General features: G+C 36.8%; 1 protein-coding gene across 1 annotated transcript in view; it reads left to right on the top strand.

The window, feature by feature from the left end:
- Positions 1–24849, top strand: part of PDE11A (phosphodiesterase 11A) — a 395750-nt gene that overhangs the window by 35170 nt on the left and 335731 nt on the right. The window contains exon 2 of the mRNA XM_036879447.2: positions 4589–4747. Within this exon, the coding sequence (XP_036735342.2) occupies positions 4589–4747 (159 nt within the window). The remainder of the gene's footprint in view (positions 1–4588; positions 4748–24849) is intronic.

Consider the following 24849-nt stretch of genomic DNA (forward strand, 5'->3'; position numbering starts at 1 on the left):
TCAGCTTCCTTCATTTCCTCAAATTCATCAGCTTTCTCCTGCTACTGGGTTTTAGATACAATTCACTCTTCCTGGGAATTTTTCCTTTGGGTGTCAACTTAAACACTTTGCTTTTATGGGGAAACTTTTTCTGACCCCCTGACTAGGTCCACACTATCCTGTGTTTCTCCTATTACTATACTTGCTTGTGGTCATCACTTGAACAAAATCTATTTTTTGTCTTCTCTTTTAAAACTTTACTTCCCTCTGTAACATCAGAGTATTATGTCCCTTTATCTAATTATTTCCCTAGCTTTCTTCTTCTCCTACAATTAATTTATAACTCCACTATGGGCCCAGCTTTCTTCATTTTTTTAAATTGGAAAACTGATACAACGATTAATGTACATTAGGAAAATGTGCAATTTTATCAACTCTTCTGACTTCCTGTTTGATGCATTATACAAGTTTTAAGTTAATTTGTGAGACATATTCCATAAGTAGTGTAATGAAGACATGGACAAAGCATGTTTTAAGTAAGATGCATTATTTTTTTAAAAAATCACCAAGACTTAATGAAATAAGTCTTTCTTTCCAGCTTAATTTGGAAGATTAACATCACATTTATCAACATGAATATTTTTTACTCTTGAGTTACAAGTTTATCAGGTGAGTGTAAAGAGTTGGAGAGAAGGTGGGGAGAGTTAATGACATTTTTGTGCCCCTGGTCATGCTGAAGCTTCCCATGTCTGTGGTTCTCAGGTGGCATTGAGTATTTTGGCAATGAGTACCCCACGGTCTTGGAGGTTGGTCTACTCAGAGTTGGACTTTGGTGGGTGGGGCCTTAATTCAGAGATGCAAACTATCGCAAAGGTGAGAGCAGACAAGCCATGCCTACCCCAGAGTGGATTTTCAAGTCCCGTCTAACAGGGCCCACATCACTGGTATGCAACCACCAGAATATGTGCCACTCTCTTTGTTCCTTGCCATTTTAAGGCTTTTCCTATCAATGAATTTTATGATGTCTCTGGCTACTAGGCTCTGTATCATCTAGGACAATAGTTCTCATGTGACACAACCTTCTATCAGCATTTAAAAAATACCAACTATCTGACTGATTCAATTTGGGATGGGGTGGAGCCCAGGCACTGGTGTTTTGAAACTTTCTCAGGGAATTCTCCCATGCAGCCAGGGTGGAGAACCACTGATTTAGGTCACAGAATGCACTTTACCTTGTTTAATAAACTGATTTATCAACCTTCTTGGCTTTTTTAATATGTAGACTCTCATTTTTATCTTGAACTCACCCATTCCAGTGTATGGCACTTCTGTCCATACAGTTTCTCAAATTAAAAACTGAGATTCACTCTTCTTCTTTAGTTCCGCATCCTCATTCATTCCATCAGAAAGTACTGTGGACTCGACTTTCCATGTATCTGCCTATGTCTCCTTAACTTCACTGCCTTTCTCTTAACCCAATCAATCCTCTTGGCTTACCTCGACCACTGAAATTTCTTCACTGGTTTCTCCTATTTCAATGCGTATCACCTCCCACTAGATTCTTAATTTTTAAAAAATGGTCTTAAACATTTTATTATAAAATATTTCAAACATTTAGATAAGAATAGGCCATCAAGGTTTGTAAAGCATTAACATAGTAGATGTACTTTACAGTTTTGTTTTTTTTTTGATGAAGGACAAGTGTGTTAGATTTGAAGTCTCCTTTATACCCTCTTCCCAGTGCCATTTCCTCTCTTCTTCCCCAGAGGCAGCTGCTTTATAAATTTAGAGTTTATTATTACCATGTGTGCCTTATACTTCTGCTATCTCTTTGAATTCATACATATTATTTATTTAATATTATTTTTAAGTATTAATAGTATCATTTAGATGATATCAGATTGCATTTTGTTTGTTTCACTTAACATGTTCTGATTAATACAAATAGCTTTAGCTCATTCATTTAAATTGTTGTATAGTATACTATCAAAACAAAAGAGCATAATTTGTTTATCTATTGACCAACATTCAAATGGTTTCCAATTTTTTCTTTTCATAATTGCTGTTGCAGTAACCATTTGCATGTCTTTCTTCTGTACATGTGTAAAAGTGTACAAGGAATGAAATGTGCAACCTTAGGGCCTTTTAAACTTTTCTGTATTTTGAATAATTGCAGTATAATCTTAAAAAAAAACCCTGTTACTCAAAAAAATATTATGGAGCATCTATAATATGCCCGTATGAAGCAGTAAACAAGGGAGACAAAATCTTTGCTGTCTTAGATACGGTATCCTAGTGGGGAAGAGCAAGTAAACTAATAAGATGATTTCAGAGAATGCTGGGTGCTGGATAAGGAAGCACACCATTCTTCTGCTTCAAGATCTTCAATGATTTTCCACGCATTTAGGATTAACGTAACTCCTCTCCAGGCCTGTAACACTCGGTACCGTCTGGCTCTGATTCCCTTTTCCAATTTCCCTTGACTCCCTATCTTGCCACATTGACCTGTGAGTTTCCAGAACTTACTAAGCTTTTTCCTGATTCTGGACCTTCACATGCATTGTTCCAGTTCCCTGGAAAGTTCTTCACAACAGTCTTTGTTTAATTCTTACTCATGACTCAAGTCACAGCTTACTTGTCCTGTTTGCACAGAGACCTTCCTTGATCTACATAGAAAATAGGCCCCTCGTATTAAGTCCTCGTGACACCTTATTCTTCCCCTCAGTCGCTCCCCACAATACGCGATTCTACATTCTCTCGTCACCTGCCCCACCTGCTAGATCTCAAGCCCATGAAGGCAGGGATGGTGCCTCGCTTGCTCCTGCTGGACCTCTTAGCCCACAGCTTGACACATAACCATTCCTCAGAGAATTTCTAAAAAAAATTCAGACAGAGTAGTGTTTTTCTGAAAGTTTGGTTGCAGCCTCATCTTGAGGCAGAGCTTTGGTTCTGCTGGGGTTCTGCTCTCCCTCTCTCCTTCAGGGCTCCCTCCTCCCTAGCGAAGGGTTTAGGGTGGCCTTCCTGGGTCCGCAGACCAGAATCAGGCCTTGCTACAGAGTCTAAGGGCTCCGGTCTTGGTGGTGCTGGGGCCCCCACAAGCCTGTCACCTTGCCTGCAGCCAGGCTCCTTAGGCCCTTAGTCAAAGAAATTCATACCTCTAGATGCTGTGGACAGCAGTGCTTTGTGCTTGTCTTTTAAGTGACTTTTAACAAGGGAGACCTGAGGGCATCTGGAGGAGCCTCTCTTCAGCCCCTGGCCTGAAGCTGTGAGCCTGGATCCAGTGTCTCATCTCCCTTGGAGTATTTTCAGTCTCTGCTACCCTTTCAGAAGTCTTTCCTCTCTCCTTCCTTCCTTCTTTACATTTCTTTTCTTTTCTCCTCATTTCTTTCTTTCATTTGAAAGTTGAAGTACCCAATTACAGTAGCACTATCACAGCTAACCCACTTTATGCTGATACAGTGATATTATCTAACATGAAGCCTGTGTTCCCCGTTCTCTAATTGTCCCCCCCATCCAAGGTGCATAACAGTTTTCAATGAAGGATTACATGTTTTATTTAGATTTCAGGTCTCTTAAGTCTTCTTTAAATGAACACAGCTCCCATGGTTTTATTTTATTTTAAATTGTTTTTGGTCTTTCATAATATTGACATTTTTGAAGAGGCTAGGTCGGGCTTCTGATAGAATGACTAATAATCTACATTTCTCTTAACTTTCTTTCCCTGAATGCTCAGACTCACATTACACGTCCGCAAGAGCTCCATGTTCTTGACAGTGATGGGTCCTTATTACATCACACCTGCAGGCATGTGATGCTATTTTGTCTATTCATGGTGATACAGAATTGGATTACTTGTTTAAGTGGTTTCCTCCAGATCTCTAAATGGTAAAGGTATCTTTTTCTCTTTGAATTTAATAAGGAATCTTTGGAGTAGCACTTTGAGACTATGTAAATATTCTGTTTAACAATAACTTTTCACCCAATGGTATTAGTATTGTTGATGATCCTTGCTTGTATCCATTATTATATTGGTAGTTGCAAAATAGATGTCATATAATTTTATGATTCCTTTTACATTTTTTAGCTGACACTCTGTAAAGAAGCCTTTTCTCTCCTCCTTCCCTACCACAATTTTTTTTTTTTTAGATTTTAAAAGATTCTCTATGGGCTTAGATTCTTTTTTCACAAGAGCATTTTGACCAGAAGTAAAGTAGTTCTTATAGCATATTTTTTTCACAGTGCTTAATATATATTTATTATATATTTTTCCTATGTAATACTTCATAGGTAGTTTCTGTGTGAAATAACATATTTTAATAAATAGCATAATGTGGAGTTCCATTAAAAAGGTTTGCCCTTTCTCCAACTTTGATTTATTATTATAGTCAGACTTAAAGTTTCTCTTTTCATTTACAATTTATGGTGGTGATTTGTTTTTATTTATGTTCCTTTGGCAAATTCAACATGAAATTAAATTTGTTATTGTCATTAAAAATCCAAGAGGTGAAGTTCCCAGGGATAAGGTGTCATACACAGAACTACACTTCCTTGTCCTTCTCCCTGACTACAGGGCACATGCAGTTTATGACCCTCTCTGTCTTATTTTTAGGATCGAAGATTCAATGACGAAATCGACAAACTAACTGGATATAAGACAAAATCTCTATTGTGTATGCCTATCCGAAGCAGTGATGGTGAGATTATCGGTGTGGCCCAAGCGATAAATAAGATTCCTGAAGGTGCTCCATTTACTGAAGATGATGAAAAAGTAAGATTTCATGCCTTTTGTGACTTGTGCTCTTTTTCTTGATCACTGATGGCTATTCTCCCTGAAAAGGAGAGGAATTATATGAATACTGTTGGATTGGCCCATTCACAAATCAAGGAGCTTTTTCTCATGTTATATAAAATGTAATGGGTTTTTTTGGATATTTCATGGAAACTGGTATAATTGAAAATAATTACTTCATCTTTTTCTTAGCTTACTTTTCGTTGCAGCCTCAGTAGTAGTCCTATTATTCCCTGGTCTTTATCTTCCTTATAAGTAAGATTTTTAATTGAGCATTACAGTACTACCATACATGGCCTGGGGGGAAACAGGGCGACAGGAAGTGGACTATGCTTCAGTTACTCAGCATTTTCTCAACTACTACAAAGAGTCATTTTCTCAGTTCTTATATAAAAATCTGACTAAAATAAATGTTATTTAATTGTCATTCCAGATTGCTAATAAAAGTAATATTATTTTGGTCTCTGAAGAGCAGTTGACCTGGGTGGAAGTTATGTACATTTTGTTCTGAAATTTTAAGTTCTTTCAGCAGTTATTCATCAGCTCATATCAAAAGAGAGACTCTTTAAAGAGCTGAAATTCTGGCTTTGAAGTTATTACCTTCATATTTAATGTAATCTGGTAGAATATTAAAAAAATTTGTAGTAAAAACAAATCTCAGATTAGTTTGTTTAAGTTTGATGACTGCCATATTCCTATTTGATTAAAAAAAGGCACTTTATAATTTAACCTTCTGGATGTGAGGTTGTTATTTGCCAGTGCCAATTACTAAATTAATACAAATGTTCTGATACAAAAGGTCAACATAAAATATGAATATAAGGAAACAAGATTTTTAAGTGAAGATCTTTATTGAGGTCATATCTATAGTCATATTTGAACAGCTCAAATCCTGGAGAAGATTTTATAAATTCTTAGAGCATGGTAGGACCTCAGACAATTTCTTACTAATTCAATAAACAACTACAGTGTGCAAGACACTTCTGTTGGGCCATAGGAAACACAAAGATAAGTCTCAAATGTGTTTTGCCATCCTGGAATTGCATACGGCAGAGGGCGAGATCAGCAATCAAGATGTTCTAGGACATGCCACAAGTGGCCAGGGGGGCTTAGTCTCACTTGAGTAATCTGAGGAGGCTTCTTGTAAAAGATAGCATTTGATCTGACCTCTGAGAAAAAGCACAGGCCTCCATCAGGTGGAGAAAGACAAGTACCAAATGATTTCCCTCATTTGTGGAGTATAACAGCAAAGCAAAACTGAAGGACCAAAGCAGCAGCAGACTCACAGACTCCAAGAAGAAACTAGCAGTTACCAAAGGGGAGGGGTGGGGAAGGGCAGGTGGGGAGGGAGGGAGAAGGGGATTGAGGGGTATTATAATTGGCACACATGGTGTGGGGGATCATGGGGAAGACAGTGTAGCACAGAGAAGACAAGTAGTGACTCTGTGGCATCTTACTACACTGATGGACAGTGACTGCAAGGAGGTATGGAGGGGGGAACTCGATAATATGGGTGAATGTAGTAACCACATTGTTTTTTCATGTGAAACTGTCATAACAGTGTATATCAATAATACCTTAATAAAAAATTTTTTCTTAAATAAATAAAAAACTAGTTTGTCTTTAAAAATAAAAGCATAGGCCTCCATAAGACAGAACCAGGTAAGACAGTGACAATAAAAAACATAAAATGTAGGCTGCCCCATTTACTATGCAAATGTTTCCATAAAAAGTACAGGTAAATAAAGTATATTTTGTGCATTTTGTACCAAAGATGACAGAGTCCTGTAATAATAGGCCTCTTTTAAGGATTTAGATAGAAGGATCTGAGTTTTGTGTTTTTCCAGACATAACAGCTACATGCCCACAGAACTCTTAGTTAATACACAGTTAGTAGTCCTGCCCCCACTCTGCCCTCTTCATTTAAAAGGATCCCATTATATATTTAATTCTCATCTCTGATTTCATTTATGTTACTTTTTTTTCCCTAGACTTTTCTCAGTGGATTGATACTTATGACTGAGGGGTTTCATGGGCTCTGAATGATTCAGATGGAAGGTCTGCACAGGACTTTGTTCTTGTCTTGAACCGCATCAATGTTTACCTTTACTGAGAATGAGAACTGCAACCGAGTTCCAGTTCAGCTAAGGATGTGTGGCCTGCTTTCTGTGAGCCACTTATCCCTGACTCTGTTTCCTCACCTGTCAACTATACTATTCACTATTTACAGCATGACAATTAAATAAGATCATAAATAACAAATACTTTGCAAAAATATAAGAAACTAGGCAAGTATAAAACATAAATTTTTATTTTTAAATTATCATTTTCCCAAAGAATTTTAAAATGTTCTTCTATATTTGTCATTTATCCATAGGCAACTTATTTCTAGGATTCAGTCTCATTTAAGTATCTCCTTGCTTTAAGTACTATATTTTTCTCTTCTACAATTATCTCATTTACCCACAGTAGAATTTTATTTTTCAGCTTTTACAATTCCCTCAACTAATTTAAAAACCCTACTTTAGTCTTGCTTCTTCGAAGAAGCCTCACCAGTTAGAGCAGGTAGATTGTGTCGATGCAAGTGGCACTGGCTAGAGAATATTTTATTTCAACTTCTGTATCTGGTTATTGTTCTTTCCTGCAAGGATTCTATATATTATAAACCAAATAGGAGTGAATGGTGAGGAAGAAAAGTAGAAAACAAAATTCAGAAATGATTAATGGGAAAGAACAAGATCTAGATGCTTTTTCTAAATAAGAGAAGACACTGGCATAATGGCTACATACAGGCCATGTAGCGAACCTGCTTGGGTTGTGATTCCACCTCTGCCATAGCCTGTGTAACCTTGGGCAAGTTCCGTAGCTTCTCTGAGCCCCAACTTCCTCTTAGAGGAGAGATGAGAATAATAATACTTGCCTTATAAGGGCATCAAGGGATTAAATGAGAGAATACAGGGAACGAACTTGGAAGAGTGCCTAGTACATTGTAAGCCCTCATAAAAAATTAACTTTTACTGACAGCACATTAGTACATGTGAGATGCAGTCTAGTCTCAGTTAAAAAATTGCCTCTATATAATTTACGTCTATAAGTTTTTATTAAGCACAATCTATATGCCAGTTCCACTGCTGGAATTTCAACAATGGAATGAGAGATTTACTGTTTTATAAATTCACGATTATCTGTGTGACTATTAATGCACATGCTGTTTTACTTGGTTGTATAAGATTATGCATATACTAATTTGTGTTCTTATTAATATAAAGTTATTTCCCACATACATGTCTACATGTGAATATAGTCTACATTTGGCATTTTTTATAAAGTTTTTTCCCCCCTATATAGCCTAGGTTGCTTAGTCACTGTCTTATTACTGGAAATTTGTGTTCTTTCCAATTTTTCACTAATACAAATAGCCCCTGAATGAACATCTTGAAACAATTACTTTTTTTTTTTGTATTATTTCCTTGGGGTATATTCCAAAGACTGAAATTTCTGAGTCAGACAGCAAGAAAAGTTTTATAGCTCTCATTCCAGGTTATCAGACAGCTTTTGGCAGCATTGAACCCATTTACAGTGGTAGCAGCATGCTTATACCTCTTCTCAGAGCCCTGCCAACTTTGCTCCATTCTCAGATTAGTTTTCCTGACTCTGCCAGGCAGGCTTCAGACAGCTTCCTTCCACATTAATGGGTACAAACTCCAACAACACAAGTTTCATTGTTACCCACAAGCAAAGAAGAGGGAAAGAAAATGGAAGCCCAGTGCTTAGTGTTAGGTGAGGGATTCTATATCGGATAGAACTTTAAGGCGGGTTCAAGTCTTTGTTTTGCTACTTCTTACCTGAGTGACCTTGAGCAAGTTGCTCAACCCCTTTTAGCCTCAGAATGTCCATAATAGGGTTGTTGTATAGCTGCTATTTATCATTCACATGGGTAGTGGTAAGTTTAATGCCCATTTAGCATAATATGATTTGTATGTCCAATATCTTAAAATGTCAAATTCTACAGACATATTAAACAGTGTTATGTTTGGTGTAATTCCAAAATATTTTGCAGTGTAAGAATCAGCAAGTTGTTTTCTGAGATAAATTGAAAATTAATTATGATATATTCATTTCTGGGCTATTTATGTATCTAACATAATTGTATATAGGATAATAGTATGTTCCTTGAAATTCCGTATGTCAGTGGTTGTGCTTATGTCATGTAATGGTTGATGGAAGAGCTTAGAAAGGTCATCAAGTCCATTTTCCACCAGCCCTACCCTCATTCAATATAGGAAGCTTTACCTGACACATGGTCACCCAACCTTTGCCTAAAAACTTCCCTTTAATGACTTTAAAATCATCATGGTCTTTAAAGTTCTTATATAATAAGCAATAATTTTATCAGCAGAGGGTGAACATTTTTGTGAAATATAGTCTACCATATGCAAATAACAATAATTTACATCACATACCAACAAATTACTAGCATGGTAATTCACACTGGAGATGCACACAAAGGCAGATAATACAGAAGAGATGATTGGAATTTCCTGGTTCACTTCATTGGTTTCCAGTAAATGCGCCTGTTTTTCAGTGATATGTATAAACTAGCTGATTTAGGTGGTATGACCAGACTCTTGGCATCCAATTAATCATTTTGTTACTCCTGGGTGAATAAAAGGAGCTATTATTTTGCAGCATAAAACAATGAGACCTGGATGGGAGCAAACATTTGTGATCTATCAAGAAATATGTGCACTCCAGATGAAACCTGGGATGTGGAAATGAGCGCAGGCTCTTATCTGCCCTTCCCAGATTGTCTACACCTGGACCCCAGAGAAGTCATTTCTTATTGTGGTGTTGCATAAAAAATATGTCTATTTCAGTTACTTTATAACAACATATAAGCAATTGTGGCTTAAAGTTCTTCTTTGGCTAATCTCTGTAGGGTTCTTTGGCCTGTGGTCTCTCTCCAGCTCACAGTTTGGAGTGCTCAGCTACCCTGCTGCTCTCCTTTGTGCCAACATGTGCAGACACCCTGCAGAGCTGGGATGCAGCCAGTGAGCGTGGCTGCTTAGGGACTGGCCACATTCCAGGAACTTGTTATGGGTGATGCTGCCCTGCCAACTGGTTTTGAGGATTGTGCTCAGATGATGCTAATGAGTCTTGAAGAAGCTGGAATTCTGTTATTTGCAACAGGCCTAAGACTCACAGCCAGATAACAGGGAGGATTTCACAAGCTCTTGGCCTTACATTTTTAAACTGTTCCTGATTATGTGAGGACTGATATTTAGGATATTGGTGAAATGCCACGGGTGCAAAAGGCATTAGAGTTCACTTTAGGAGGAGGAGGAATATTGACTACATCACACTAATAAAGGGACACATTGGTGGTCCCAGAAGACTGAATGCAGCCCACAGATGTGTGACTTGCATGGAATTTGACTGGCAAAAGATTTTTTTTTTTGAAAGCCTTCAGACATAGCTGCAAGCTGTAATTCTGTCATAATAGCCAATCCCCAAACAATAGTCAGCTTAATAAAATCAACTTAGTGGGACAGGTTTCTTCTGTTATCTTATGAAGCATGAGGTTCTACACAAAGACACTTTCAAGAAGTTATTTTTTACAAAAAACCTTGTTACAGATGGCTTTGTGGTATTACAACTACTCTGCCAGGCAAGTTTATATGTTTTCTATTAATACTTCATTTTGTTTGGGTGCTCACATGCTAAACAAGCAATGAGTTAACTAATTGAAAGAAGTGGCCCTTGTGTTCTCATATCATTTTTCTCCCTTTTTCTGCTTATATTCCAACTAAGTTAGATTTTCAAACTTGTTGCGATAAAATTATGATTACAAATCAGTGTTTTGCCAAACAGTTTGAAAAGTTCTGGCAGATACTCACGATTTCGAGTCATATTCAGTCAATAAGATTTCAGTCCTGGGAAAATTTTGGATTCAGTCTCATAACTCTTTAGTTGTAATGCTTTATCTGCATTTGAACTGTCTAATCTCTGCATTGTTTGCCTTTTAATGGCTATTCCCGAGGTCCCATATAGTCACCGTGAAACTACAGAAGCTTCCAAGATGCATTTGTTCATGTTCTGTGTGTTCCCTGGACAATATCTTACTGTGAATTTCAGAAACAAGCTCGTCTAATGAGAAAACTGTTATTGACACAGCACCTGTCCAGCTCAGGTTAAACTTCAGGGAATTTTTTTTCTACTGGAGAAACATTCCTGCAGACTTCTGTTCTAGCTCATGTTCTGCCTCTTTAGACGGAGCTTACCTTTGGGATAAGAAGGCCAGTCTGCCGGCCAGGACCCAGCTAAGCAGTTAACACTCAACAAAAACTGGTCATTTTGCCCCTGATTTGGTTTTGTGCTTCCCACTCCCACACCTTTAATTAGGCAATTTAACGTTATGATTCTTATCTAATTGCACAAACTTCTTTTCTTCATGCTCTTTCAAAGTGAGTCAAATCCTGGTACCTCAGACTTAAGTAGGCACTACTCCAAAATGATTGTCCTTAACAGTGGTTCCTAGTATTTTATAGTTTAACGTTTTTTTCACATCTCCCCAGTGATTACAGTTGGATTTTCACTAACCACTCATTTAGAACTTATATAATGACCAAATATTGAGGAAGCTAAAAAGAAATCAATAATACAGCAATTGACAAAACGAAGGACAATACCTAGATAGTGTATGTCTTATTCCACACGCAAATAGTGCTTGCTATGCATGTTGATTTACAGGCCCCTTGCAAAAATTCTGATATCCTCTGATGACTGATACACTGGTATTTGTAATTAGCTGCTTCCTTAGTTTCATTTTTTATTTCGAGCAGTGACCAAAATGATCTCTTTCTGTGTTTTGCAGAACCTTGTAAGGTAGTTTGCATTTAGCAGGAACATGAACTAGTAGGAACACAACATAAATGACTAAATAAGTTACAGGGCTATAACTGCTACGATGTGAAATGGGGAGGACTTTGAGTGATCATTAATCCAAACATCATTTTGGGACTAACCATTCATTCATTCACCACTTACTGAGTTGCTACTGAAGAGACACTACTATGATTGGGGCACTATTCCAAGTACTGGAGTTAAACTGATGATCACAAAATTCCTCCCAGATTTGACATTCTTGTGGTAAAGACAGGTAATAAACCTATAATATAACCCAGTAAAATAAACATGTGAGTATATAAAATAACCTCAAGTAATGATTAGATGTATACTTATTTTTGGTCAGAATAATCTTTTTATTTATATTTATTTATTTAAAATTTCTTTATTTTATTAAGATATTATTGATATACACTCTTATGAAGGTTTCACATGAAAAAACAATGTAGTTACTACATTCACCCCTGTTATTGTGTCCCCCCATACCCCATTGCAGTCACTGCCCATCAGTGTAGTAAGATGCCACAGAGTCACTACTCGTCTTCTCTGTGCTACACTGTCTTCCCCTTGAGCCTCCCAAACCATTTGTGCCAATCATAATACTCCTGAATCCCCTTCTCCCTCCCTCCCCCACCCTCCCCTTTGGTAACTGCTAGTCCCTTCTTGGAGTCTGTGAGTCTGCTGCTCTTTTGTTCCTTCAGTTTTGCTTTGTTGTTATATTCCACAAATGAGGGAAATAATTTGGTACTTGTCTTTCTCTGCCTGGCTTATTTCCCTGAGTATAATATCCTTCAGCTCCATCCATGTTGTTGCAAATTGTAGAATTTGTTTCTTTCTTATGACTGAGTAGTATTCCTTGTGTATATGTACCACTTCTTCTTTATCCATTCATCTTCTGATGGCCACTTAGGTTGCTTCCATATCTTAGCTATTATAAGCAGTGCTGCGATAAACATAGGGGTGCGTATGTCTTTTTGAATCTGAGAAATTATATTCTTTGGGTAAATTCCTAGGAGTGGAATTCCTGGGTCACATGGTATTTCTATTTTTAGTTTTTTGAGGAACCTCCATATTGCTTTCCACAATGGTTGAATTAGCTTACATTTCCACCAGCAGTGCAGGTGGGGTCCCCTTTCTCCACATCCTCGCCAGCATTTGTTGTTCTTAGTCTTTTTGATACTGGCCATCCTAAATGGTGTGAGGTGATATCTCATTGTGGTTTTTATTAGCATTTCCTTGATAATTAGGGATGTGGAGCATCTTTTCATGTGCCTATTGGCCATCTGAATTTCTTTTTTGGAGAATTGTCTGTTCATATCTTCTACCCATTTTTTAATAGGGTTATTTGCTTTTTGGGTGTTGAGGTGTGTGAGTTCTTTATTGGATATGTCATTTACAAATGTATTCTCCCATACTGTAGCATGCCTTTTTGTTCTGTTGATAGTGTCCTTTGCTGTACAGAAGCTTTTAAGTTTGATGTAGTTCCATGTGTTCATTTTTGCTTTTGTTTCCCTTGCTTGAGGAGATGCATTCAGAAAAAGCTGCTCATGTTTATATTCAGGAGATTTTTGCCTATGTTATTTTCTAAGAGTTTTATGGTTTATGACTTACATTCAGGTCTTTGATCCATTTCAAGTTTACTTTTGTGTATGGGGATAGACAATAATCCAGTTTCATTCTCTTGCATGTAGTTATCCAGTTTTGCCAACACCAGTTATTGAAGAGGCTATCATTTCCCCATTATATGTCCATGGCTACTTTATTGTATATTAATTGACCATATGTACTTGGGTTTATATCTGGGCTCTCTAGTCTGTTCCATTGGTCTATGGGTCTATTCTTGTGCCAGTAGCAAATTGTCTTCATTACTGTGGCTTTGTAGTAGAGCTTGAACTCAGGGAGTGTAATCCCTCCAGCTTTATTCTTACTTCTCAAGTTTGCTTTGGCTATTCTGGGTCTTTTGTGGTTCCACATGAATTTTAGAATAATTTTCTCTAGTTTGTTGAAGAATGCTGCTGGTATTTTGATAGATATTGCATTGAATTAGTAGATTGCTCTAGGCAGGATGACCATTTTGACAATATTAATCTTCCTGTCCATGAGCACAGGATGTGTTTCCATTTATTGGTATCTTCTTTAATTTCTCTCATGAGTGTCTTGTAGTTTTCAGTGTCTAGGTGTTACACATCCTTGGTTAGGTTTATTCCTAGGTATTTTATTCTTTTTGATGCAATTGTGAATGGAATTGTTTTCCTGATTTCTCTTTCTGTTAATTCATCATTAGTGTATAGGAATGCAACAGAGTTCTGTATATTAATTTTGTATCCTGCAACTTTGCTGAATTCAGATATTAGATCTAGTAGTTTTGGCATAGATTCTTTAAGGTTTTTAATGTACAAGGTTAGGTCATCTGTTAACAGTGACAGTTTAACTTCTTTTTTCCAATCTGGATGCCTTTTATTTCCTTGTGTTGTCTGATTGCTTTGGCAAGGACCTCCAGAACTATGTTGAATAAAAGTGGGGAGAGTGGGCATCCTTGTCTTGTTCCTGATTGTAAAGGAAAGGCTTTCAGCTTCTCACTGTTAAGTATGATGTTGGCTGTGGGTTTGTCATATATGGCCTTTATTATGTTGAGGTATTTGCCCTCTATGCCCATTTTGTTGAGAGTTTTTATCATGAATGGATGTTGAATTTTGTCGAATGCTTTTTTGGCATGTATAGAGATGATCATGTAGTTTTTGTCCTTTTTGTTGTGGTGGTGGTAGATGACATTGGTGGATTTTCTAATATTGTACTATCCTTGCATCCCTGGAATAAATCCTACTTGATCATGATGGATGATCTTTTTGATATATTTTTGAATTTGGTTAGCTAATGTTTTGTTGAGTTTTTTGCAACTATGCTATCAGGGGTATTGGTCTATAATTTCCTTTTTTTGTGGTGTCTTTGCCTGGTTTTGGTATTAGGGTGATGCTGGCCTCATAGAATAAGTTTGGAAGTATTCCTTCTACTTTTTGGAAAACTTTAAGGAGGATGGGTATTAGATCTTCACTAAATGTTTGATAAAATTCAGTGGTGAAGCCATCTGGTCCAGGGGTTTTGTTCTTAGGTAGCTTTTTGATTATCAATTCAATTTTGTTGCTAGTAATTGGTCTGTTTAGATTTTATGTTTTTTTATGGCTTAGCCTTGGAAGGTTGTATTTTTCTAGAAAGTTGTCCATTTCTTCTCAGTTATCCAGTTTGTTAGCATAAAATTTTTCATAGTATTCTCTAATAATTCTTTGTATTTCTGTGGTGTCTGTAGTGATTTTTCCTTTCTCATTTCTGATTGTGTTTGTGTGCATAGACTCTTTTTTTCTTGATAAGTCTGGCTAGGGGTTTATCTATTTGTGTTTATTTTCTTGAAGAACCATCTCCTGCTTTCATTGATTCTTTCTATTGTTTTATTCTTCTCAATTTTATTTATTTCTGCCCTAAGCTTTCTTATGTCCCTCCTTCTACTGACTTTGGGCCTCATTTGTTCTTCTTTTTCTAGTTTCATTAATTGTGAGTTTAGTGTTCATATGGGATTGTTCTTCTTTCCTGAGGTAGGCCTGTACTGCAATATACTTCCCTCTTAGCACTGCCTTTGCTGTGTCCCACAGATTTTTGTGTTGTTGAATTATTGTCATTTGTCTCCATATATTCCTTGATCTCTGTTTTTATTTGGTCACTGATCCATTTGTTTTTTAGGAGCATGTTGTTAAGCCTCCATGTATTTGTAGGCTTTTTCATTTTCTTTGCATAATTTATTTCTAGTTTCATACCCTTGTGGTCTGAGAAGCTGGTTGGTACAATTTCAATCTTTCTGAATTTACTGAGGCTCTTTTTGTGGCATAGTATATGATCTATTCTTGAAAATGTTCCATGTGCACTTGAGAAGAATGTGTATCCTGCTGCTTTTGGGTGTAGAGTTCTGTAGATGTCTGTTAGGTCCATCTGTTCTAGTGTGTTGTTCAGTGCCTATGTGTCCTTACTTATTTTCTGTCTGGTTGATCTGTCTTAGGAGTGAATGGTGTGTTGAGGTCTCCTAGGATGACTGCATTGCATTCTATTTCCCCTTTTAATTCTGTTAGTATTTGTTTCACATATGCAGGTGCTCCTGTGTTAGGTGCATAGATAATTATAATGGTTATATCCTCTTGTTGGATTGAGCCCCTTTACATTATGTAATGTCCTTCTTTGTCTCTTGTGACTTTCTTTGTTTTAAAGTCTATTTTGTCTGATACAAGTACTGCAACTCCTGCATTTTTTTCTCCCTATTAGTTGCATGAAATATCTTTTTCCATCCCTTCACTTTTAGTCTGTGTATGTCTTTAGGTTTGAAATGAGTCTCTTGCAGGCAGCATATAGTTGGGTCTTGTTTTTTTATCCATTCAGTGACTCAATGTATTTTGATTGGTGCATTCAGACCATTTACATTTAGAGTGATTATTGATAGGTATGTATTTATTGCCATTGCAGGCTTTAGATTCGTGGTTATCAAAGGTTCTAGGGTAACTTCCTTACTATCTAAGAGTCTAACTTAACTCTCTTAGTATGCTATTACAAACATAATCTAAAGCGATGTCGGTGGTTGCAGGGAAGTGTTGCTGGTGCCTGGGGGAAATGAAAGATGTGTTTCCTGTTTCCCAGCTGTTATGCCTGTCTCCACTGCCAGGACCAATGGGCCAAACACAGAGTTGTACAACTCTATGCTTTGTCTTTGTAGCTGCCAGTAGGTGGGGCTTCCCTCTGGCTGGCCTCACACCAGGAGAGGTTCTGCCTGTTTGCGAGCCAGGTGCAGGCTAGCTGGGAGGAAGGCACCGCATTCTGTGTATCACTTTGGGGGGCCTTGGAGCTGTGCAGCTAACCAGGGGGATGGAGCACCTAAAGATCATTTAAGTTCCCAACCTGCTGGGCAGAGTGCACCCAGACAATTTTGTTTACCTGTTCTTTCTCCTGAGCAGTAAGCTCTGTGCAATCCTTGCCCCTTTAGTAGCCCTCTCGCTGTTAGGAGGTCTCTCAGAGTGCCAGTCCAGCTTAGCTGGATATGGATTCCTGTTTTCCTCAAGCAGCTGGAATCTCAGTCTCTCCAGGTATTCTGCTTGTCTTTGCTATCCAACCCCATTAATCACCAGAGCACCATGCAATGTAGGGTCGTGCTCCCAGAGCAGATCTCCAGGGTAGGTGTTCAACAGTCCCAGGCCTCCACTCCCTCCCCACTCTGTTTCTCTTCCTCCCACCCATGAGCTGCAGTAGAGGAAGGGCTTGGGTCCTGCTGGGTCACCACTTTGGTACATTACCCTGTTCTGTGAGGTCCACTTTTTTCTCCAGGTGTTTGCAGTGTGGTGCAGCCCTCTCTCCTGTTGCTCTTTCAGGACTAGTTGTATTAATTATGTTTTCATATTATATGTGATTTTAGGAAGAGGTCTCTTTCTCACCTCTCACACCACCACCTTTAATCTAGAATAATCTAGATATATAATTTTTGTAATTTAGAATTCAACGTTTTTTTCTGTAATTTTTATTAATATGAGTGTACTTCAGTTTAGGTAATATCAAATAGGATCTAAAATAGCACCTCTCACTAGGAGCAGCATTTGACCCAAAGCCCTTTCTTAGAGAACTGTGGTAAGTTGGGTTGGGCTTTTCAACAGAATCACTTTCTTTTTTCCTCTCTATTCTCGTGTTCACAGAAGGTGTGTGTTCCAGTCGGCTGCCTTAAGCGCTGAACTTGAAATACAAGAAAGTGTTGTTTTTTTATTGTATTCACCTCAAGCATCTTTGTGCCACATCTTATGAGTATCACGCTGTAAGGATAGCATCTGTTTATCACCTGAACTGGGGAAGTTAAGAGACTCAGTGCTCTCAACCTGACATAGCCTTGTTCTAGATACATAGTGCTGGACACCCAGCAGTCTGGGGCTTCTGGAAGAAAAAGGCTGGGGCTGAGAGGAGCTCACTGCATTCTGATTCAGGGACCAGCTTTTAATAACTGACAGGACATGAAATAGTCTTTTAGTTAGGCTACTTCTAAAAGTACAAGATGACAGAAACTTTTTATAAACTCTGTCTCTGATTTATGCAGGGTTTGGGCCAGGGAGATTGATCTGCAATCATATATTAGAAATAACACATAGATAAGAAAGAAATAAGTTGGCAGCAAGAATTATTATTAAAGAACTAGAAGGATTTTGTGGTTTCTTGTTTATTGAAGATTTCAAATTAAGACAGATAAATGTCTTCTTTGAGTAACTAGTGTTACTGTCTGAAGAAAACAGCAAGGTTGCTTCTTTTCACCTTAGGATGCAAACAACAAAAAAAGGAAAAACTAAAATCACACATAGTCCTAACTTTCATATAATACTGTTTATATTGTCAGGTATTTCTGTATTTATATATTTATTTTTATTTACTTAATATTTCTTTATTTTTACCTATAAAAAGAGGTACATTTTCAAATCATCATTGTAGTATACATGATATTTTCTTATGCTTTAAACAACTCTTCAAGGACTCAATTTGAATGTATTCATTATATTCTACCATTTACTTATACAATAGTTTATTTAATAATTTTATTCATCAGACCTTAGGTTGTTTCCAGTCATGTTACATTAAAATTACAATTAATGAACAACCTTATAAATAAATCTTGGACCACATCTTAGGTCCAATTAAATTGCTGTTTTGTAGGTCAAAAATATGGTAATTTCCTATGATTCAAACTGATGTTTAGGATTACTGGGTCAAGAAGTTTTAACATTAATTTTATATAACAGCCTTATTGAGATATAATTCATATAGCATACAATTCACCTATTTAAAGTGTACAATTAAATGGTTTTTAGTATATTTGTAGAGATGTGTAACCATCACCACATTTGATTTTAGAACATTTGCACCACCCCAAAAGAACTCCATATCCATTAACAGTCATTCTCCATTTACCTCTAGTTCTCCCAGTCTGAGGCAACTACAAATCGACTTCCTGTCTTGATGGATTTGCCTATTTTGGACAAGTCATATAAATGGAATCGTATAATATGTGGTCCTTAATGATTGACTCCTTTCACTTAGCATAATGTTTGCAAGATTTATCCATCTTGAGTATGTGTCCATACTACTTCATTTCTTTTAGTGGCTGAATAATATTCCATTATAGGGATATTTCCTGGAGAGCATCATTTCTTGGAGAGCAGGGTAACAAGTAGTGTAACAAGCTACTAATTTCATGAGCGAAGGTCCATTTCTAATACTGGCAAAGCCCTGCACTGGTGATGGCAAGTGAAGGTTTCTGGAGCACTTGTAATGGTATGGCTTTTTGATTGCTCCTAGAGGGTAAAATCTTGATAGGGAAACAATTTGCTCGTCAGTGGCATATTAAACCTACCCTCTCCTCCACATGCACACATAATTTCACATTATCTTTGCTAAAGAATTTAAAACAAATTATAGACATCAAAAGAGCATGTGGTATTTCTCAGTGTTTGTTTTTCTTCTTAGAAGAGAAAACAAGGAAATAACGGAAACCATTTATTATGTGCCTACTCTGTGATGGGTGCATTGCGTACATTGTCTCATTTAAACCCCATAATCTTAGGGGTAATTCTTATCACCCTTATTTTGTAGATGGGAAAACTGAATGTGAGAGATTTTAATAACGTACCCAAGATCCCTTGGCTTGTACATGGCGGAGCTAGACATTGTGTCACCTGTCTGTCTTTCCATGGCATGTAGGAATGTCTGGTGGATAGTCATTATTTTCCTCTCAGGAATTCTTCATTGAGGGACTCATGAATACATAGATCATGCTGTATGTGGTGCACATGGATAGATGGTTAAAAAATGTGAGATTCTATGTTGAATAAATATTTTATTTATTTACATATTTAATAAATTTCGGGGAGAATGTGTGGTTGAGTAAAATATTATTTCTAAATTACACTGCCTAGTAGCATTTCAGCCTTTCATAAATATTTGTAACCAAGTTTGAGCTTTATGTCTGCAAGAAAAATAGAAAACCTAACAGGTTAAAAAAATTCTGAAAAAGCAATGATGGCTTTGTATACACAATTATGAAATGGATAATTTAGTATTTTCCTTCTATTCCATTTTTGTGTTTTCACTAGTAAATAACAAAACATTTTATAATCTGTGGTTTTTAATGTATTTTTTCCCTCCTGAGAATGAAAAGGAGGTGTGGATCAGTCTAACTGTAGCTTTCTTTCGCTGTACAAAGTCATGCTTCAAGCCAGAATTTGCAGGTAGTGTTCGATTTCACTGAGCAGAGAAGTCAAGTGTTCCAGTGTAAATCACCCTGCAGCTTCTTCAGGGTTTTGTTTTTTGTTTTTTGTTTTTGTATGTTTAGCAAAATTATGAAGTATGCTGCTGCTTAAATGAAGCTACATTATATTCCTTGTTGGAGAGTTTCAGAGAGAAGATAAGATGATATTGTAGCATACTTCTTAATTTTTATTTTTAACAATGTGTTAATTTTTAGAATATACTTGGATGTTTATTTTTTCCATTTCTTCTTTCAGTATTGGAGGTAGAAATGAGATAATTTCTTTTTGTCATTTTCCATTATATCCTTTTATTTCTCCCACATGCACCCTGGATAATATCCTGGCTAGATATGATGGTAGGCTATTTTCAGTGGCAGATCCTGATTCCATTGTCAATCCACAATGTTAAGGAGCAGTGCCCCCACCCCCCTTCATATTCTGTACACTCCATTTAGAAATGAGAAAGAGTCCCAAAGGTAGGCACCACTATATTACCAGAGCAGGCAGCAAGGTCCCCCCAGGGAGACCCTGAGCTGGAGGGAGAGTGTGCTAAGAGGGGGAGAAAATAATGAACAGTTTTGAAAAATGAGGTTATGTAAGTTAGAGCTGCCCAGAGATGCTCTGAAGGTCTATTAGACACAGTTCTTGAAACGGGTTTAAATGAAACTAAAATGCAATAATGTAACTCTCTCACTGGAGAGAATTAAAAATGATTCCTCACTAGAATTAATTGACAGCATCAGAAGGCTGCAATGTGCTTTGTCCATCTGAAAAACATGTTTGATGTTTTGGAAGAATTGTTGCCTGTGACATACAGTAAATGACTGGGAAATCAGTACCTTTTCTTTAACGGTGCCACCCAGTGTTTAATAGCACTGAGTAATATGTCCACCATAGCATCTGGGAAGTCTTAACTCCATCTTTAGTGCTTGATAATTTGGTGCTTGATAATAGTGCTTGCTTTCCAAAATTGTCCGTATCTATTTCCTTTGTGTCTCTTAAAAAAAAAACCACGTTTTTAATTGATTTTGAAAATCCTTGAATAATGATATCAATTTTGTTTCTCAGTGGTTCTTGTGGTTTAGTGTAACTGAAATTTGTTCTAGATATTTTGTTCAACTTTCTATTTCCAAACCCAGAATAAGGCTTCAAATTATTCCATGAATTATTCTCCCCTGTCATGAAGACAGAGAATCCCAGTCCTTGAATGAACCTTTAAGTATCCATTATTCCTTTTTCAGTTTGACATGATACCTTTGACAAACTTGCAGTTTGACATGATACCTTCATGGTTATAATAGTCATGGGGCATCATTGGAGTTTTGCTGTCCCTATTCTTTTAACCTCTGAGACAGGGTGATGGGAATTACTGTCTCTTTGAGACTGAAAATAAATTCGTTTTGCTCTAGATCCAGAATATCCATTGTTTTAAGATTTGATTCCGATGCTTACGGCTTGTCATGGGTGTTTCTATTGCTTTATGCTTTAAAGACCCATCCAGCTAAAAACAAAACTGTACAAACTATAGCAAACTTCTGGTTTGCAGCATGAATTTCTTAAGAGAAAACTGGAAATATTCCTTTCTTGTCTTTAAATTGTTGCTGGGGGAAGATTATGCACAGATCATTGGGTTAAAGCAAGGGTTATTTTTCCCTCTGCCATGCACAGAGTCATAAGCATTCTCTTTGAAATTACATCTTCACCAGGACCAGTATATAAAACACAGTCCTATTTGTGCTAGAAGTACAAGGTCACAGCCATTCACCTGGAAGATGACCCTTCACAACTATTCCCAGAAAAATACTCTCTTCTCTTCATGGTTCAATGATGTGAAATGTTTATATTACACTTGTTATGGGTTCTAAAGGCAAGGAGCTCATCCAACAGATAGACTTGTCAGTCTGGTGCTGTTTATTTAGGAAGACAGTCAGCTGCAAGATGGTAGAGTACATGCTGGGTAAACAGTTCATTACATTTGCTATCCTAGAAGCTATTGGAAGCATCGGTTATTATAATATCAAAATTTGCATTTGTGGAGACTTTAATCTTCACACATAGGTTAAGTCATGTGATTCTGTCAATATTCTCATGAGATAGTTAAGACAATTGTTAAATTTTTTATTATAGATAAGGCAACTGCAGTCTGTCTTGTACAGCAAGAAGTTAATAGTGGAACTGTCCTTTCCTGTCCTTCTTCCTGACTTCTTATGTTTTGTAAACAGTATAGTGACTGTTCCCATTATTTAGAAAGAGGAGAACTCAAAGAAAGGAATGTCCATTGGGTTAATCATAGAAATAATGCCATTTAATAAGCCAGAATATACAGCTAACCAATCAGTAGGAAATGGAAGATGGTGACAATGAAACCACAGTTTTATTTGATGTACAATGAGCTTGTTAAAGAGATAAAGGTGACCTAGGAATCTTAACTGGTAAATCCTTGTGGAAAATTGTTAACCATCTGCTCTGAATGTATGGAATTCATAGAAAACAAAGATACGTTAGGAATTGTTCTGTTCAGACTCTCACTTTACAACTTAAAAAGGAAAAAAGAGGTTCAGAGATTTTTAATGATTTGCTCCAGGTTTCATAATTAGAAAATGGCAGAGCTGAGAAATGATGAGTCTGTGTCTTTAAACTCCAGTGTTTCTGGGTCTTACTATATTCCATGCAAATGTTTGGCTACTTATGTGCAAGGGGGTCAGACAATGGTGGTAGTCCCATTCAATTCTGTAGTTCTTTGGTGGGCAACACCACATGGGATAGCTCCATTTTGTGGGTAGGGAATTCCTGGTTGAGGTGCATCCCCAGAAGCAGTCAGTATGTCTGTGGGTCCTATGTCTCCCAAGTGCTTTCTTGCCTATCTTCTCACAAACGTTGGAGCCTACAATGTTTCTGCTTCCACAGTGAAAGGTTTTTGTGGAGAATATGTATATATTTCAGCCACAAGAGTTGAACATGAAAAGATAAAAAAGAAATTCTCTGTTCTCCAGCCAATAGTCAAGTAAAATACACATTGTAATGTTCTATGACAGCCTCGGTCATGATGGCACAATGTCAAACTGCTAAGGTGACATTCTAGGCTGGCATAGTTTTGACTGTCTTAAGCTAATATTTGTATAGATCAAGGTTATATTAGTCAAACTCAGTATATTATGAGGAATCTTCAAAAATTGTTATGTAGAAGTAACCTGCTTGGCTCAAGAAACTTTAAATGAGTGCTACAGCTGTTTAACTGTCTACTGATGATCATTGATTTCTGATAGTAGATACAATGTATTTAAGAGTAAAATGGACCACCACATGGAAATAAAAGTCTGTATGGAATGTACTCTTAAGAATTGTAGAAACAAATGTTGGTCGAAGTGGGTTAAGGATAAGAAGGAAGCAGATGTTTATTGAAGAGGCAAATAGTATAAATTGTAGGAATATTTAAAGTAACTTTTCTTTATCATCTATCTACCTAGAAGATTTGATTGAAGTGTTTTGAAGCAGGCATTTGGACAGAATTAAAGCCAGCAGGCACTGTGGAATCATATTCTACACTTAACCCCCATTCCAATTCTGAGCAATTTTTACTTTCCACTTTATTACTTTATATACTGTTTGGAAACTTTTTAACTTTGGGTTTATATTTCTTTTATATCTGGGATGAATCCTGTTTGGTAGTAATATTATTGTTTCAATATATTGCTGGGTGCAGTTAGCACTTGATAAATTAGATTGATTTGTAGCTCCTTTTGGTGCTGTTTTTAACTCTACTATTTTTATTAAGACTATGTTAGGCATATCATTTTGGAATTAGGAAAAAGCAGTAAAATGTTGTTTAGTCTATTGTTACTGGGGCACTTCCAAGGGGTTATCAGATACTCCTCCAAAAGCATTATTATAAATGAGTTTACTATAACTATAAATGTGTTATTTAGAAAAGAGTTAGAAATTTAATTAGGGCTTTCTGTGCTCTCTCAAGCTGAGAATAAGAGATTTTATTATGGCCCAAAAGTCCTTCCCCCACTGGACACATTCCCAATTAAAAAGGAAACTCAGAAAACCTACAAGAAGATGCTGCTCCTCCCTTAGACACATGTTTCTCAGCATTTAAAAACTATGTCCTCAAAAGAATCTTCAAGAGCCACGTCTGGCCAGGAAGATGTGTGGGGAACCAAAATTATGTTACTTTATGGAAACAGTACATATATTTCCATTTCCGTATATAGAACTATATTATATTTTAGATAGTTTTTTTCAGACTATCCCTGCCAGGAACTTAAAACTGTGAAAATTACTGCTACACATTTTTATAGTAAAAATCTGTTAATGATCAGTCACATTTTTTAAAAGGAAAAAATAAGTGAGTATCACTATTGTGACATTAAAGGTAGAACTACAGTGTCTAAGATGCAGAAAATTAAAGATACAAGTGAATTCTCATTGACTGAGCAGTTATTTGATTGAAAAAATTCATGTTTCCTTCTGAGATTAGTGCATGATTACTAACCATATGTAGTTTGCACTAGGTTAACTCCACACTCACCCCCACATGTCTCCATTGATGCTGATGGAAATAGTTCAGCAGAGAAAGAATGTTGGTTTTGCTCATACAAACACACACACATATACACTCATACATATATATATATATACACATTTTTTTTCAAAGCTGAAACTGTAGTAGTGTTATATTATAGGTTGGACCAAAATGTCACATAGTGCCTCTCTCTCTCTCTTTCCTTCCTCTCCATCTTGTTTCTTAAAGGATTTGAGACAACTGATCAGAAATATTAGAATATGAATAAAAGCCTCATGGCCAGATGAGGTAATGAGCTGGGAATTCTCACAGTTTTATTTTCGATTTTTTGTGGGGGT

Source organism: Manis pentadactyla, chromosome 6, assembly GCF_030020395.1.
Source record: "Manis pentadactyla isolate mManPen7 chromosome 6, mManPen7.hap1, whole genome shotgun sequence".
NCBI classification, from domain to species: Eukaryota; Metazoa; Chordata; class Mammalia; order Pholidota; family Manidae; genus Manis; species Manis pentadactyla.